This window comes from Mobula hypostoma, chromosome 6 (genome assembly GCF_963921235.1).
Source record: "Mobula hypostoma chromosome 6, sMobHyp1.1, whole genome shotgun sequence".
NCBI classification, from domain to species: Eukaryota; Metazoa; Chordata; class Chondrichthyes; order Myliobatiformes; family Myliobatidae; genus Mobula; species Mobula hypostoma.
The window spans coordinates 61,064,720-61,081,760 of NC_086102.1; the positions used below are offsets into that span (position 1 = coordinate 61,064,720).

At 43.9% G+C, this 17,041-nt stretch overlaps 1 protein-coding gene across 2 annotated transcripts in view; it reads left to right on the forward strand.

The window, feature by feature from the left end:
- Positions 1 to 919: 919 nt before the first annotated feature.
- pola1 (polymerase (DNA directed), alpha 1) overlaps positions 920 to 17,041 on the forward strand; it is a 301,055-nt gene continuing 284,933 nt past the window's right edge. For both annotated transcript variants that reach the window (XM_063049905.1, XM_063049907.1), the window contains exons 1-8: positions 920 to 1,021; positions 5,921 to 6,045; positions 7,582 to 7,678; positions 7,826 to 7,906; positions 8,270 to 8,382; positions 13,129 to 13,191; positions 13,307 to 13,408; positions 14,908 to 15,124. In XM_063049905.1, coding sequence (XP_062905975.1) covers positions 979 to 1,021; positions 5,921 to 6,045; positions 7,582 to 7,678; positions 7,826 to 7,906; positions 8,270 to 8,382; positions 13,129 to 13,191; positions 13,307 to 13,408; positions 14,908 to 15,124 — 841 coding nt within the window. In that variant the 5' untranslated portion in view covers positions 920 to 978. The remainder of the gene's footprint in view (positions 1,022 to 5,920; positions 6,046 to 7,581; positions 7,679 to 7,825; positions 7,907 to 8,269; positions 8,383 to 13,128; positions 13,192 to 13,306; positions 13,409 to 14,907; positions 15,125 to 17,041) is intronic.

Genomic DNA, 17,041 nt, shown 5'->3' on the forward strand with positions numbered 1-17,041 from the left:
TTGATTCGGCCTACGACAGTGGTGTCGTCAGCAAACTTAAATATGGCATTGGAGCTGTGCTTGGCCTCACAGTCATAAGTATGAAGCGAGTAGAGCGGGGGGCGAGGCACACTGCTGTGTGACGCACCTGTGCGGATGGAGATCGTGGAGGAGACGTTGTTGCCAATACAATTAACTGGGGTCTGCAAGTGAGGAAATCTATCATTCAGTTCCATTGGGAGGTATTGAGGCCTAGATCTTGGAACTTACTGATTAGTTACTAATAGAATTTTTTAAATGACTTGTTCATATGTTTAATTGCTGAATTAAAAAAAAAACTAATTTTTGTTCCCAGTGAGTTTTACGGTACATTCCTTGAGCTACGAGGAATACAGTGGCCATTAGACACGAACTGAGTAAAAGCTTCCTCAGGGATAATAGTGTGCAACTCTTCAACTTCTTTAATGGCGTTTTACTTGCCTTCTTGGAAAAATAAGTGTTCATCTTCCTTCAAATAACAGGCACACAAAAGGGAGTGTTCAATACTTCCTCTCAGCAAGACAACTCCATGAATCTTGCTAGAAATCTTGAGCAACACACACAAAATACTGGAGGAACTACAGTACGTGTTCAAACAATTAACTTCATGTTGTCATGAACAACGTGTTCGTCGGCACACTGTTTCAGTGGGAGCCAGCCATCGACAGCAGCGTAGGAAAGAGTCTAGCTGCTTGAACTCACGTTAAACTCGGTAACTGAAACCGCCGCGGTGCGTCTTCACGGTTGTAACCTAACCTGGGGAACTGTCACTCATCGGAGACGGGCGGAAATCTTCTGCTGACCTGATCAAAGATGGTGGCGCCCAGCCGCTCTCCGTTCCGATTGGTGCGCTGCTGCATGACGTACATCCGAGCGTGCAGTTCCATTCGCCTCAGTTCCGGCAGATTTGGCGCCACATTTTGGTGCGATTTTAGCAGCGGTTGAGGCAAAAAGCATCGAATGGGTCCGGAGAGGGAGGCTGTAGCCGAGCCAGATGGGCAGGGTAATGAGAGCAATGGTTTGGATCAAGGGGAAGGCCAAACTCTGGGGTGGCGGTGGGGTAAAAGGAGATCTGGGGATTCATTGTGGAAGGAGAAAGGTGTGTGTGTATACAGTGTGAGAGTCGCTTCAGGGTGAGGGGTGTGTGGTGAGTGAGAGGTCACTCCTGTGTGAGGGGTGTAGGGGTGAGTGAGAGGTCACTCCTGTGTGAGGGGGGGGTGTGGTGAGTGAGAGGTCACCCCTGTGTGAGGGGCGAGTGTGGTGAGTGAGAGGTCACCCCTGTGTGAGGGGTGCGTGGTGAGTGAGAGGTCTCTCCTGCGTGAGGGGTGTGTGGTGAGTGAGAGGTCTCTCCTGTGTGAGGGGGGGTGTGTGGTGAGTGAGAGGTCACCCCTGCGTGAGGGGTGTGTGGTGAGTGAGAGGTCTCTCCTGTGTGAGGGGTGTAGGGGTGAGTGAGAGGTCACCTCTGTGTGAGGGGGGGGGTGTGGTGAGTGAGAGGTCACTCCTGTGTGAGGGGGGTGTGCGTGGTGAGTGAGAGGTCACCCCTGTGTGAGGGGTGTAGGGGTGAGTGAGAGGTCACCCCTGCGTGAGGGGGGTGTGTGTGGTGAGTGAGAGGTCTCTCCTGTGTGAGGGGGGAGTGTGGTGAGTGAGAGGTCACCCCTGTGTGAGGGGGGTGTGTGTGGTGAGTGAGAGGTCTCTCCTGTGTGAGGGGGGAGTGTGGTGAGTGAGAGGTCACCCCTGTGTGAGGGGGGGTGTGGTGAGTGAGAGGTCACTCCTGTGTGAGGGGGCGAGTGTGGTGAGTGAGAGGTCACCCCTGTGTGAGGGGGGGGTGTGGTGAGTGAGAGGTCACTCCTGTGTGAGGGGCGAGTGTGGTGAGTGAGAGGTCACTCCTGTGTGAGGGGGGGGTGTGGTGAGTGAGAGGTCACTCCTGTGTGAGGGGCGAGTGTGGTGAGTGAGAGGTCACTCCTGTGTGAGGGGGGGTGTGGTGAGTGAGAGGTCACTCCTGTGTGAGGGGGGTGTGTGTGGTGAGTGAGAGGTCACTCCTGTGTGAGGGGGGGGTGTGGTGAGTGAGAGGTCACTCCTGTGTGAGGGGGGGGTGTGGTGAGTGAGAGGTCACTCCTGTGTGAGGGGGGGGTGTGGTGAGTGAGAGGTCACCCCTGTGTGAGGGGGGTGTGGTGAGTGAGAGGTCACTCCTGTGTGAGGGGTGTAGGGGTGAGTGAGAGGTCACTCCTGTGTGAGGGGCGAGTGTGGTGAGTGAGAGGTCTCTCCTGTGTGAGGGGTGTAGGGGTGAGTGAGAGGTCACCCCTGTGTGAGGGGGGGGTGTGGTGAGTGAGAGGTCACTCCTGTGTGGGGGGCGAATGTGGTGAGTGAGAGGTCACCCCTGCGTGAGGGGTGTGTGGTGAGTGAGAGGTCACCCCTGTGTGAGGGGGGGTGTGGTGAGTGAGAGGTTACTCCTGTGTGAGGGGGGGTGTGGTGAGTGAGAGGTCACCCCTGTGTGAGGGGTGTAGGGGTGAGTGAGAGGTCACTCCTGTGTGAGGGGGGGGTGTGGTGAGTGAGAGGTCACCCCTGTGTGAGGGGTGTAGGGGTGAGTGAGAGGTCACTCCTGTGTGAGGGGCGAGTGTGGTGAGTGAGAGGTCTCTCCTGTGTGAGGGGTGTAGGGGTGAGTGAGAGGTCACCCCTGTGTGAGGGGGGGGTGTGGTGAGTGAGAGGTCACTCCTGTGTGGGGGGGGTGGTGTGGTGAGTGAGAGGTCACCCCTGTGTGAGGGGGGGGTGTGGTGAGTGAGAGGTCACCCCTGTGTGAGGGGGGGGTGTGGTGAGTGAGAGGTCACTCCTGTGTGAGGGGTGTAGGGGTGAGTGAGAGGTCACCCCTGTGTGAGGGGGGGGTGTGGTGAGTGAGAGGTCTCTCCTGTGTGGGGGGCGAGTGTGGTGAGTGAGAGGTCACCCCTGCGTGAGGGGTGTGTGGTGAGTGAGAGGTTACCCCTGTGTGAGGGGGGGGTGTGGTGAGTGAGAGGTCACTCCTGTGTGAGGGGCGAGTGTGGTGAGTGAGAGGTCACTCCTGTGTGAGGGGGGGTGTGGTGAGTGAGAGGTCACTCCTGTGTGAGGGGGGGGTGTGGTGAGTGAGAGGTCACTCCTGTGTGAGGGGGGTGTGTGTGGTGAGTGAGAGGTCACTCCTGTGTGAGGGGGGGTGTGGTGAGTGAGAGGTCACCCCTGTGTGAGGGGGGGGTGTGGTGAGTGAGAGGTCACCCCTGCGTGAGGGGTGTGTGGTGAGTGAGAGGTTACCCCTGTGTGGGGGGGGGTGTGGTGAGTGAGAGGTCACCCCTGTGTGAGGGGGGTGTGTGTGGTGAGTGAGAGGTCACTCCTGTGTGAGGGGGGGTGTGGTGAGTGAGAGGTTACCCCTGTGTGAGGGGGGGGTGTGGTGAGTGAGAGGTCTCTCCTGTGTGAGGGGGGTGTGTGTGGTGAGTGAGAGGTCACCCCTGGGGGAGGCGCGTGCGTGGCGAGTGAGGGGTCACCCCTGGGGGAGGCGCGTGCGTGGCGAGTGAGGGGTCACCCCTGGGGGAGGCGCGTGCGTGGCGAGTGAGAGGTCAGCTCTGTATGAGGGGTGTGTGGCGAGTGAGGAGTCACCCCAGGGTGAGGGGCGTGCGTGGCGAGTGAGGGGTCACCCCTGGATGAGGAATGGGTGGTGAGTGAGGGGAGGGGGAAGACAGTTACCAGAGTGAAGTGTGTGTGTGGTGAGGGGGATCAACCACGGGTAACGTGGTTGGAAAGATCTTTGTGGATGGGGGTGGAGAGAGGAGGGAGACCTTTCCTATCCATATATCTGGACAAGTATAAATATTGTAATTGTACCTGCCTCTACCACTTCCTCTGACAACTTCTTCCATATACTTCTGTGGCAAACACATTCCTCCAGGTCCACTTTAGGTCTCTCCCCTTTTAAATTATACCTGTGCTTTTTAGTTTTTGACTCCTGTACCCTTAGAAAAAGACAATTACAATCCATCTGATCCATGGCCCTCATGATTATGTAAACCTCTATCAGTTCCCCTTTCAGCCTCCTTTGCTGCAGGGAAAACAGTCCAGCCAATCCAGTCTCTCCTTATAACTCAAGCCACTCAGACCAACCAGCATTCTTGCAAGTCTTTGCTGCACCCTCTTTAGGTTAATGACAACCTTTCTATAGTGTGGCAACCAACACTGCAGTGTTCCTGGTGTGCTCTCTGCAGCAGTTTGTATGTGATGTCCCAACTCTTGTACTCAGTGTCCTGTCTCATGTCTAAGTAAGAACATTACGTGCTGCCTCCGTTGATTGATTAGCTCTATTTCTCAGGTGTACAATGACCAACACAGTCCGAGGATTGTTCTGCGGATGCCACATTTCCTGTGCTGACATAACTTGCCCACAATTCATTACCCCGACTCTTTGGGACGTGGGAGCAAACTGGAGGACTCAGAGGAAATCCACTTGGTCACAGGAAAACGTGCAGGGAATGGCAGGAATTGAGTTCTGAAAACTAAAGTGTTGCTCTAACCGCTACGCTGCCATGCTGCCTACCTTATCAACCTGTGATGCCATGGCTTATACTTCGGATACATACTTATACCCATAGGTCTCTCTGTTCCTCAGCATTCCTCGGGGTTCTGTCATCCGCTGTGTATGTCCTTGTCCCAGTCTAACTTCCCGACTCTGTGCACTTGTCAGAGTTGACGTCAATCTGCTATTCCCTGGTTCACTTTCCCACCTGTGACAATAGACGGCCTGAAAAACATCAAAGCATTTCAGCTATTTTGTCACAAACAAGAGAAGATCTGCAGATGCTGCAAATCCAAGCAACACACACAAAATGCTGGAGGAATTCAGCAGGTCAGGCAGCACCTGTAGAAAAGAGTAAACAGGCACCAGTTCGGGCCAAGACCCTTCATCAGGGTCGGGACTCAGCTATTTTGTGATGTTGAAACGAATGACAGGAGAGTTCAATTCTTAGGGGAATGATTCTTGCATTGAATACAGGGTTATTTCTCTTGTTTGGAATTATCCACACAGTGGTCAGTCACCTGTCACCCTTAAAGCTAGATGTACCTTCTATCTCTCTCTGTCTCTCTAGTGAATGTTTAAGCAATGTGTGCTGTGGCTCATTAAAATTCTGGCTTACTAAGATTCCCTGACAATTTTACCACTTTATAAATTTGCATTCATATTGAAGGATCTTACAGATGTGTACGCCCCTTTCCCTCTCCATGATCCCTGTAGCAGTCGTGTGGTAGCAAATTTACATGAAATAATATAATTTGCATTAACTAAAAATGAACAAAATCAGGCAGACACCTTGTGCAGATAATGGACTGTCTTCGTAAAATGCTTTCAACGATTGCATCCTCCAAATCTGTGTTATCATTGTAACATTCAAGATGATTGTCAATGCCTTCAAATTCTTCGTAGTTTATAATTTTTTGAAGTAGTGAAGTTGTTTCATTTCTGGCATCTCCAAGCCTGAATGCTTGAAACTGCAGTGAGCAAAACAGATCTGGGTTGACTTACTGCTTATTTCTCGCCAACTATCAGTGAGAAAAATCACTGCTTTTTGATCACAACTGACACTACTTAAGAACTTAGCTCTATGCACAGCGTAGTGTCTAATGGCCATACAAGTGTGTGCAACTGACTACTGAGAAACAGTTTGGCAACAATTTCCTGCCCCAATTAAGTGGTATAGTATCCCAAATAAACGCGGGGAATCCCAGCCATTTTCTCGATTAGTTTTTGTTCTTTAATAGTTGGCTGCCCCGATTAACCAGTGCCCCCAATAACTGGAAAGCACTGTATTAGGAAAAGTTACTTACCACATTATCCAAATGTCCAGATGAAATCTGTGCTTTTGTATTAAATGGGAGGTGTTACATTTTTCAGGTGATGCAAACTCTTGTGGCTTGGCAATAACGCGTGCAAAACGTGATCGCAGAGAAAAACGAGGACGTCTCGTGGCGTTGGAATGCCTGAAGAAGGCAAAAGCGGGTGAGAAAATAAAATATGAGGTAAGATAGTCAGCTTCAGAGTTTTAGTAAAAGATGAGAGGTTGTGACAGATACAAACCCAAATTGTTTTCTCTAAGTTTCATTGCTTTACAAAATGCTCTGGTTCATGATTCACTGATAAAATACCAAAGATGATTGTATTGGCGAATGAGGTGTCGTGGTCCCCATGGAAAGCAAGCACATACTATTGAAATCCACTTGGAGAATGCCAAAGAATTAAACTGGAGATTTAGCAGAGCTGACGATGCATTGAAGCACTGTGTCAAGGGAGGTCTTCAGCCAGACTGAGATATTATCATTTTGGAATGGAAAGATTAAAGATTGGGAAATCTGCAGTATCAACACAAAGGCGGGGGGGGAGAGAGAGAGAGAGAGCGGATCTAGACTTGTGGGGAGAGTGGAGGACAATTACTTGGTTCACAAGTGTCTGCAATGTAAGAAATAAGATAGGCAAGTTCAAAGCATTGATTCATTTTTAAAGGCTATGACATGGACCTAACTACAGCAAATGCATTGTTGTTAGCTAATGATTTCAGATGATTGAATGTTTTAGAAAAGATGGAGAAATTTGGAACAAAAAGAGAATAGCAAATCGTTAAAGTCACAGTAGAAACTGGATGTCACAGCACAAGGGCAAAGGGATCATTTTAGATTGGGTTAAGGATCAGCAAAGAATACAAGTTTCTGATGGGAGTTGTCGACAGGTTCCCTGCTGGTGATGTAATGGGGAAATACTAAAATACACATTCAAAAAGCATGAGGTAAAAATAAACCAGTTACACTAGGATATTCAAACAGCATGGGTAACATTGCTATTAAATGTATTTTTGGAAGATGTTTTTTAAATACATAAGGTCTTAAATGATGTATTGATGAGTAATGAATGTAATTGGGGTTTCTCTCCTTTTTCTATTGTTTGATTATGTGTACCTTGAACTTAATGCAGGGTCTGTAAACCTGTGGGTCAGATGTGTTATGGCACTGTCCAGCAGTGCTAGTGGTGAGGTTATGTGCTCAGTTGCTGAAATGAAATGTGCGCTCATTATCTCTCTGAGACAAGAGTGCTCCTGAAAATCTGTAGTCCAATTTTGTTGTGTCCGAAAGTTGTTCAGAATTTATTTTACTTTTATTAGTAACTCTAAGGCCCTTAACAGCAGAAATTAATCATTAATCAGAAATAAATAAATGTTTTGTTTTCCAAAGCATTTATTATCTCTTTGTTAGGTAAGTGCTGTTAACCTTGCACACGCACACTTTCTACCTTGTAATTGGCTACTGCCAAAGTTGAACGATCCATGTGAAGACTTTTTAAAAATAAAATTTTAAGATCTGTGGGTTATATTTTTCCTTGTGTGTGACTACTGTTTTTGACAGATGTTGCTTGATTTTTAATTTAACCCTTTCCCCAAACAGTGCCTGGATTGCTTTTCTAGCAAAATTTTTAGCTCTCGGTGTATCTTAATGGATAGATGATGTTCAAATTTGGTAAAATCCATCTTTTGCATTGTGCCATATGTCAAATTGCTGCTTTTTCAGGTTGAAGATATTTCAAATGTTTATGAAGAGCTTGATGAAGATGAGTACTCTAAGCTTGTATGTGAAAGGCAGGAGGATGACTGGATAGTTGATGACGGTGCGTGAACCTTAAATTCCTTCTTAATGTGTGTTTATGAGCCCTGCTAAGGGAAATTCTCCAAGACATTGGAATCATTTCAGTAATTAACTGTGACTTAATGTTCTGTTGTTGACAACTTGTTAATGTCATACCTGTATTTACCAGATGGGATTGGTTATGTCGAAGATGGTCGAGAAATTTTTGATGATGACTTGTCAGAAGATGTCTTTGATAATAAAACGAAAGGTAAGGATTCAGCAGTTAGATCAGAAAATGAGTGAAAAGTTCAGGAGAGGAGATAAAGCGAAGAAAAATAGTTCATGTTTCAGGTCGATGACCTTCATCAGAAGTGGTGAAGGTTTAAATTTTTAATAGTCTTTCGGAAAGTGAGACAGGAAACTGCTGAAATGTTATTTCTGCTTACTACCTGACCTGCAGTTTCCAGGGTTTCAAATTTCTAGTATCCATTGCTTTTTTTTGTTAGTGTTTTCTATTATATTGAAGGTACTAAAATTGATATATGTAACTCTTTTTAAGCAATTTTATTTTTAATGATTTGCCTATCAAATTTAAAACGTCATCTGTTATTAATGTGATCTGTCCCTGTAGGCAAAGGAGCGCCTAGTGCAAATAGAGAGAAGAAAGGTATGAAGAGCTTGGTCTCAAAACCCAACAACATTAAGTCTATGTTTTTGGCCAGCACAACGAAGAAGAAAGCTGAGGTGTGGCATAATCTCTTCACTTCTATTTTACCATGTCATTTCTAAAGAAGGTGGGCGCCAGCATTTATTGCCCATTCCTGGTAGGCTTTGAGAAGTTGGTGAGGTGCTGCAGACTTAAAATGTTCCTGCCCTTATGATGAAACTACTACCACACCATGTTTCTGAGACTGGATGTTAGACAAAGTGGAAGAGAATCTGCAGGTGGTTATATTCTTCCTGGCTGGAGTCTTGTTTGAAGACATGGGTATGAAGTGTTGTGTCAGAGAAGATCAGACAAGTACGTACAGAACACTCTGTAGATAAGAACATAAGAAATAGGTGCAGAAGTAGGAGATCTTTCTCATCGAGCTCTCTCTGCCATTCAATAAGATCGTGTTTGATCTGGCTGTGGACCTAACTCCTTTCCCCTATAACCATTAATTCCCCTACTGTGGTGCACTTTACATTGAAGTGCATGTTCTGTGTTTTTCTAATAACTGTTAAATTTGATTAAGCTTTTTTTTAAGAGACCAGATTAAATTTTACTTTCGATGTTGGTCAGGATCCATTATCTACCTTACTGTAGGTGAAGAATTGATGAGGCGAGATTTAAAGAAGCAGGATGCAGCTAAGATCTTGGGTTCACTACAGGCCTCTGTTAATCGGACTAGATTCTTAGTCCAGGTGTTGCCAAGCAGAAATCAAAACGAAACTTTCCCAAAGGATTGCTCTTCCTGCCCTTGATAATACCACACTGCACTTCTAGAGTCATAGAACACTACACCACCAAAACAGGCCCTTCAGCCCATCTAATCTGCTTCGAGCCATTAATCTGCCTAGTCCCATCGACCTGCATCGGGACCATAGTCCTCCACACCACATTCATCCATGTATCTATCCAAATTTCTCTTAAATATTGAAATCAACCCCGCATCCACCACTTGCGCTGGCAGCTCGTTCCACACTAACACCACCCTCTGAGTGAAGAAGTTCCAGCTCATGTTCCCTTTAAACATTTCACCTTTCACTCTTAACCCATGACCCCTGGTTGTAGTTTCGCCCAACCTCAGTGGAAGAATCCTGCTTGTATTTACCCCTCATAATTTTACATACCTCTGTTGAATCTCCCCTCAATCCTCTAACTTATTCAACTTTTCCCTATGGTTCAGGTCCTCAGGTCCCAGCAACATCCTTGTAAATGTTCTCTATACTCTTTCTGTCTTATTTATATCCTTCCTGTAGGTAGGTGACCAATCTGCATACAATATCCCAAATTAAGCCTCACTAATGTCTTATATGACTTCAACATAACATCCCAACTCCTGTATTGAATACATTGATTTATGTTGGCCAATGTGCCAGAAGCTTTATTTGCGACCCTATCTATGTGTGACACAGCTTTCAAGGAATTATGGATCTGTATTCTCAGATTCCTCTGTTCTGCCACATCCCTCTGTGCCCTACCCCTCACCATGTAAGACCTACCCTGATTGGTCCTCCCAATGTGCAACACCTCACACTTGTCTGCATTAATTTCTATCTGCCATTTTTCAGCCCATTTTTCCAGCTGGTCCAGATCCCACTGCAAGCTTTGATAGTCTTCCTCACTGTCCACTACCCCTCCAATCATCCGCAAATTTGCTGATCCAGTTTACCACATTATCATCCAGACAATGGATGTAGTTGACAAACGACAATAGACTCAGCCCCAATCCCTGTGGCACACCACTATTCACAGGTCTCCCTCCAGTCAGAGAGGCAACCATCCACAACCACTCTCTGGCTTCTTCCATAAAACCAATGTGTAATCCAGTTTACTACCTCATCTTGAATGCCAAGCAACTGAACCTTCTTGACCAAGCTTCCATGTGGGACCTTGTCAAAGGTCTTGCGAAGGTCTATGTAGATAACATCATTTGCCTTGCCCTCTTCAACTTTCCAGTTAACTTCCTCAAAAAAAGTCTATAAGATTGGTTAGGCACGACTTAACAAGCACAAAGCCATGTTGACTATCCCTAATCAGTCCACGTCTATCCAAGCAACATACACAAAATGCTGGAGGAACTCAGCAGGCCAGGCAGCAACTGCCAAAGGGCCTTGGTCCAAAACGTCGACTGTACTCTTTTCTTTTGATGCTGCCTGGCCTGCTGAGTTCCTCCAGCATTTTGTGTGTGTTGCTTGTATTTTCAGCATCTGAAGATTTTCTCTTGTCCATGTCTACTTATATATCTAGTCCCTTAGAATACCTTCCATTAACTTTACCACTACTGATGTCAGGCTCACCAACCTATATTTTCCTGGCTTATTCTTAGAGTCTTCCTTAAACAACAGAATAATATTAGATATCTTCCGTTCCTCTGGCACCTCACCCGGGCGTAAGGATGTTTTAAGTATCTCTGCTAGGGGACCTGCATTTCAGCCCTCACCTCCCACAGGGTCTAAGGGAACACCTTGTCAGGCCTTTAGTATCTATTCACCCTAATTTGCCTCAAGACAACAAACACCTCCTCTATAATCTGTATAGGGTATATGTCCTCACTGTTGCATTTTCTCACATCTATGGACTCTTTATCCGTCTACCAAGTAAATACAGATGCAAAAAATCCATTTAAGATCTTCCCCATCTCTTTTGACTCCTCGCATTGATTACCACTCTGATCTTCAGAGGACCAGTTTTGTCCCTTGCTACTCTTTTTCTCTTAAGAAAGAGTAGAAACCCTTAGGATTCTCCTTCAGCTCATGTCATCATCTTGATCATCTGATTATCATGTGTAAGTAGAGTGCTCTTGCTGCTTCTCAGAACCTGTTACCGGAAATTGGAGCGTGGACTGTGTTCTGGAGCTACACCTGTTACATTTATAGTTGCAGGCTGGAGAGAACTGAATTTTAATTCATTGGTTTGAATCTAAACAAGGCAGAGACACCAGGTGTCCTGATCTTCTCAAAAGTTGAGTTGTGCATATCGGGTACATACATATGTTACGGATAAGTAGTACAGTGAAAAACTAACGTGCAGCAGCATTGCGGGAATATATAGTGCTTGAAAGTTTGTGAACCCTATAGAATTTTCTCTATTTTTGCATAAATATGACCTAAAATGTGATCAGATCTTCATGTGTCCTAAAACTAGATCAAGAAAACCTAATTAAATAAAGAACCCAAAAAAACATTATACTTGTCCATTTATTTATTGAGAAAATGAACCAATATTACATGTATTTCTTGGAAAAAGTATGTGAACCTTTGTTTTCAGTAATCAGTGTAACCTCCCCTGTATAGAATCAGAATCAGATTTATTATCACCGACATGTGACGTGAAATTTGTTAACTTAGCAGCAGTAGTTCAATGCAATACATAATCTAGCAGAGAGAAAAAAAATAATATAATAATAATAAACAAATAAATCAATTAAGTATATTGAATAGATTTTAAAAAGTGTAAAAACAGAAATACTGTATATTTAAAAAAAAAAGGTGAGGTAGTGTTCAAAGATTCTACTTTTTTTTTAATAGGGCAGGACACCTCTATAACCTAAACTCCAATCTCATCTCATTAATTGGAATACCTGACTCCAATTAGCTTTTGTAGAAGGCATTACCCCAGAGGTTCACATACTTTTTCCAGCAAATGCCATGTAATATTGGATATTTTTTCTCAATTAATAAATGAACAAATCTAATGTTTTTTGTGTTATTTATATAATTGGGTTCTCTTTATCTAGTTTTAGGACTTGCATGAAGATCTGATCACATTTTAGGTCATATTTATGCAGAAACAGAGAATTCTACAGGGTTCACAAACTTCCTTGCACCACTGTGGCATGATATTAACAGCATCCACAAGAAAAATATAAATTTTACACGAAAGATCACAATTAGAACAAAAAAAAAGTCCACTTCAGTGCAAAGTGATCAGATTGGTGCTGAACTGTAGGTTTTGCTGGTTGGTTCAAGAACTACATGGTTGAAGGGAAGTAGCTGTTTTTGAAACTGTTGTTGAAGGGCTTTAGGGTTCTGTACCTTCTCTGGCCCAAATGAATGAAGATCACTGATGAAGTATAAACACAAGAAATTTTGCAGATGCTGAAAATCCAAAGCAACACACACAAAATGCTGGAGGAACTCAACCCATACATCCCGTTCCATTTGGCGCTTATCCCTGCAAAGTGCCACAAGTGCCACAGCTCCTCTCTCATAGTCACTCAAGGCCCCAAACAGTCCTTCGAAGTGAGGCAACACTTTGCAATTCTGTCAAGGTCATCTACTGTATCCAGTGCTCCGAGTGAGACCCAATATAGATCGGGGGACTGCTTCATTGAGCACCTTTGCTCCATCTGCCACGACAGGTGGGATTTTCCGGTCTCCACCCATCCATTTTTAATTCTACTTCTCACTTCTTTTCCAACTACTGCCATAATGAGACTATGCTCAGGTTGGATTCAGGATGCTGTCTTCTTGAGGCAGCGCTGTCTGTGGACACTGCTGGTGCAGAAGTATACACCCGTAATGAATTGGTCTGCGTCTTCTACTCCCTGCAGCTTCTTGTGTTCTTGTGCATTTGAATCACTGTACCAGACCATAAAGTGACCTGTCAGCATTTTTTCAACAGTTCATCTGCATAAGTTTGATAGAATGTTTGGAGACATGCCATGAAGAGAGAAAGGTCCAGTAGTAGTAGTTCAGGAGGAAAGAATTTATGAAGAATACTGTTTCAATCAAAAATGTGATTCATAATTACAGACTATTTGTATTTTTTTACTTTTGCAGAAAGATGTTGATTTGTCCAAGGATGATCTATTAGGAGACATACTTCAGGATCTTCATGCAGAGGTAAAGAGCCAGTTCATGCTTAAGTTTTGTTAGATAATTTGGCTGTATGTTGCATCACTTATTCTCCCTTCCTAGCTTTAGAGATCTTAACCAAATTTGGTTTTACTCTTAATAGGCATCCTCGATACCTGCGCCACCTCCCGTTGTGGTCTTGAAGAAGAGAAAGCCTGCTGGGGTGTTAGCGAATCCATTTTCTGTCAAACCACCCACCCTGAAGGTAACCCAATAAACAGCTTCAGTTATATTTTAATGCCTTCTGGATCTTCTGGAATTTGAAAATTAGCAGCAGATTTAAAGAGTGAAACAATGGGTCATGGAGGCAAACAGCCTGGAAGCAGTCTCTTTCACTCAGCAAATCCATACCCACCATTGATCCTATCTGATGGATCCTATTTTATTCTCCCCACATTCCCATCAACTACCCCTGGATTCCACTACTCACTGACACACTATAGGCTATTTACAGAGGGCAGTTTACCCTGTAACTCACCAATCTTTGGGATTTGGGTTCACCTGAAGGAAGCCCAGAGGAAAAAATGCAAACTTTGCACAAACAGATGGAGTGCGGGTCGGAATTGAGCCCCTGTTACCTGAACTGTAAGGCAGCAATTGCACTTCTGTGCCACCTTCAATGTGCTCAAGTATGTCTGTCTACATTAATATTAATTTCTGTTAACAATGGTTAGCAAATTTCACGACATATACCAGTGATATTAAACCTGATTTTAATATTTGTGCAGCCTATTTCGGTGTATATCTACTAATTTCTAAATTTTCTGAGATTTTATTCAAAGTCTTCTCTGTCAGTACTCCAGTGATTGTGGTGCATTCCAATCTGCTTCCTTCACTGGGTTATTTAACTTGCTGACTAATTTAATTCATATACATTGCATTTCTTGTAATTTGTAGTTTTTTATGTATTGCACTGTACTGCTGCCACAAAACAACAAATTTCAGTGATAATCAACCTAATTCTGGCTGTATCCAGATATGACAGTTCAGCCATCTGAGACAAGAGAAGTACCCTAAAGACTAACGTATGCATAACTCTGAGTGCCATGTATGCCAAGGTAGTAATTGTATATAGAGTTCATGACATGTTGCTCATGTGGGATGTATATACAGCACAAAACTTAGCAGAGATTTTGCTTAGTTACCTTGATATACTTTGTTAGGTCACTTTTCAGTGCTAAGATACATTGGTAAGACCACAAGCTGTGGTTAGGGAACACTGTTGTTGGGTTTCAAAGGACCTCACTTGCACTGGGAGAGAAGACTGTCACAGTGAAGCAATGCCACCATTTTGAATGGAGACTAGCAATGGTTTAGGGATCTTGGGAGGAGAAGGGAAAGTATGGATGACCACTTCTGCAGAAACATAGCAAACCTTTAATAGATTGTTTGAAATTAAGGGAATCAAGTCCTTGTTTGTTGCTGCAGGAAAGTGGCACTGAGGGAATAATTCAGCCACTGAATGGTGGAGCACAAGGAGCTTAATGGGTTGAGCCTGATTTGAACGCTGTGTGCCTTCTGTGTTCTCATTGAAATCCCCAGTTGAGAAAAGGATTTAAATGATTCCTAATCGCATTGCAATCTTTGGATTTTTAATTGTGTTACTTTGTGTACCAATTCAGTATGAAAGGTCTTTAACTGTGAAAACTCAGTTCCTGCACATCTCCGAAACAAAGTTCGAAGTTTTCATTTTTGAACCCTCAGGTTTCTGCAGGCCCTGATTTTACTCACTTGAATGGCTCTGCAAGAAAACCAGTCGTCCCTGAAGCTGGAATCAGCACAGTGGAAAGAGCCCTTCCAGTTCCTGTGAATTCATCAGCCAAAAAGGTGCAGGTGAAACAACAGCAAAGGAAGTTGGAATTGGAGGAACCAAAGGACATTCCCAAGGAAGTGATTGTAAAAGAAGAGAGAGATGCTGATGGTAAATATATATAAAAAACATATAATAAAATGCATGTGTGCCTTCAATATTCTTATTTTGTATCTATTGAGGATTGAGTGTTGAGCTGTGGTTTTGCTCTAAGGAAGGGAGCTTTGTCCTCTATAGCGTTCCATGAGCAATGTATACTGTTTGCTTACAGGAATGTACTGTGATCCTGGTCTTGCTTTTTTGTGTTTAACAATTTGTGTGCTTCTCCCTGAAACTCCTGGCTTTGAACCTTATTTGGACATAATGTGTCCTTTGTTGCCTATTCCTGATACATCCACACTATGAAGCAGAGAAATTTACTTCTTCACTGTGAATAAGTTTATGTGCCTCTCTGGCATAATATACAGCGATGAACAATCATGGTTTCTGTGGCAGCTTTTTCATCTCCTGAATCACAAAAGTGTCTGCAATTCATTGACATAAAACACCTCATGAAACCTGAAAAGCATAATATTAAGGTCATTGTAAAGTCTATGAAGGCTGGAGATTCTGAGTAGGTCAGGCTGTAACTGGGTAAGTGAGAAGCCGGTAATGTTTTGGGTAAATCTTGAAATAGCTTCTCAAATCCTGAAATGGGTTCATTGTACTTTGTTCTACAGTTGCACTGGCAAAGAACAAAGCATAAGCCTAATGGAAGACAGAGCAGAAAAGACTAAAGGAGAAGAGGGGAGAATTTGAGATTGGGTAAAAATGCACAAACTAGAGGGAGAAAGAGATTTTTAAAGAAGTAAGAAAGTTAATTCAGTCTTGGGAGTAAGAATGGTTCTTGAGTTTGGAGAACAAGCTGACTTTTTGACTTTAACTAGCATACTCTGACTTTAAAAAAATTTGTTAGGATTCTGCTCTGTATTCAATATTGTAAAGTAGACATGAGTACTAAACATGTCTCATCTGGTCTGGTATCTTTAAAGTTCATGACTGATACTATTAGAAGTTTATTTTATTTTATTTCATTTAAGCATATTAGATTTATTCAGGGCTATTAGATGCAACTTGAAGTATTTTTCATCTAGGACATGTTCAACATGGAGGGGCTTTGCTAGTCACCCAAAAGTACCCTTAACTTAAGAATATTTGTGGGTTTATAACTTATGCAAGTTTGACATGATTAATTCTCAATTCCTTTTACAACCTCTGCTTGACCTTATCACTAATACAACGGATTGTCCTGGAGGTCAAAGCATCTGTGCAACTCGTGTTGGGGCAGAAGGAAAGTTTGACAGGGCTGTCTGTGGGGTTGTACTCATACATTCACCACCAGGTGGAGGTAGAACAAAGCTTAGGGAATGCACTATGACTTGAAGTTTGCAGCTTGTGAACTAAAAAAGACAATGTTAACAATGAAATTATTGGTGTGAACTAACTTAAATTTCAGTCCTTCCTGTGCTACACGAAATCTCCAACACAGTACTGTTAATTGTGAGCAAGTTTATCTACCTCTTTGGAAGTGAATTTCAGAATTGCCGTTAAATTCTGTGGAAGGGTCTCGGTCCAAAACGTTGACCGTTTGCTCTTTTCCCTGGCCTGCTGAATTCCTCCAGCATTTTGTGTGTGTTGCTTGGATTTCCAGCATCTGCAGATTTCCTCGTGTTTAGATTTACCAAGGATTGTCAGTTGGGCTGGGGTGTGATTTTAAACTTTGAAGGATGAGTGAGTTACCTCGCGAACTTTTGAAAGTGCACTCATTCTGAAGTTGCTATAGTCTGTCTGGCCTGGTTCTTTAATGTGAGAGAAGCAGATATGTGCTTTTTTGTTGTCTTTGTTGAGTGCCTGCTGCACAGTGCTAGTTTGCAGCGTTCTTCATTTGGATGTTGACCTGCAGTTTTGATGGCTCATGTGAAGTCTGGTCCAAGGAAATAGGATCTGGAGCAGTGAGATAAATTATATTTAGAATTAGCTTGGTGCTAT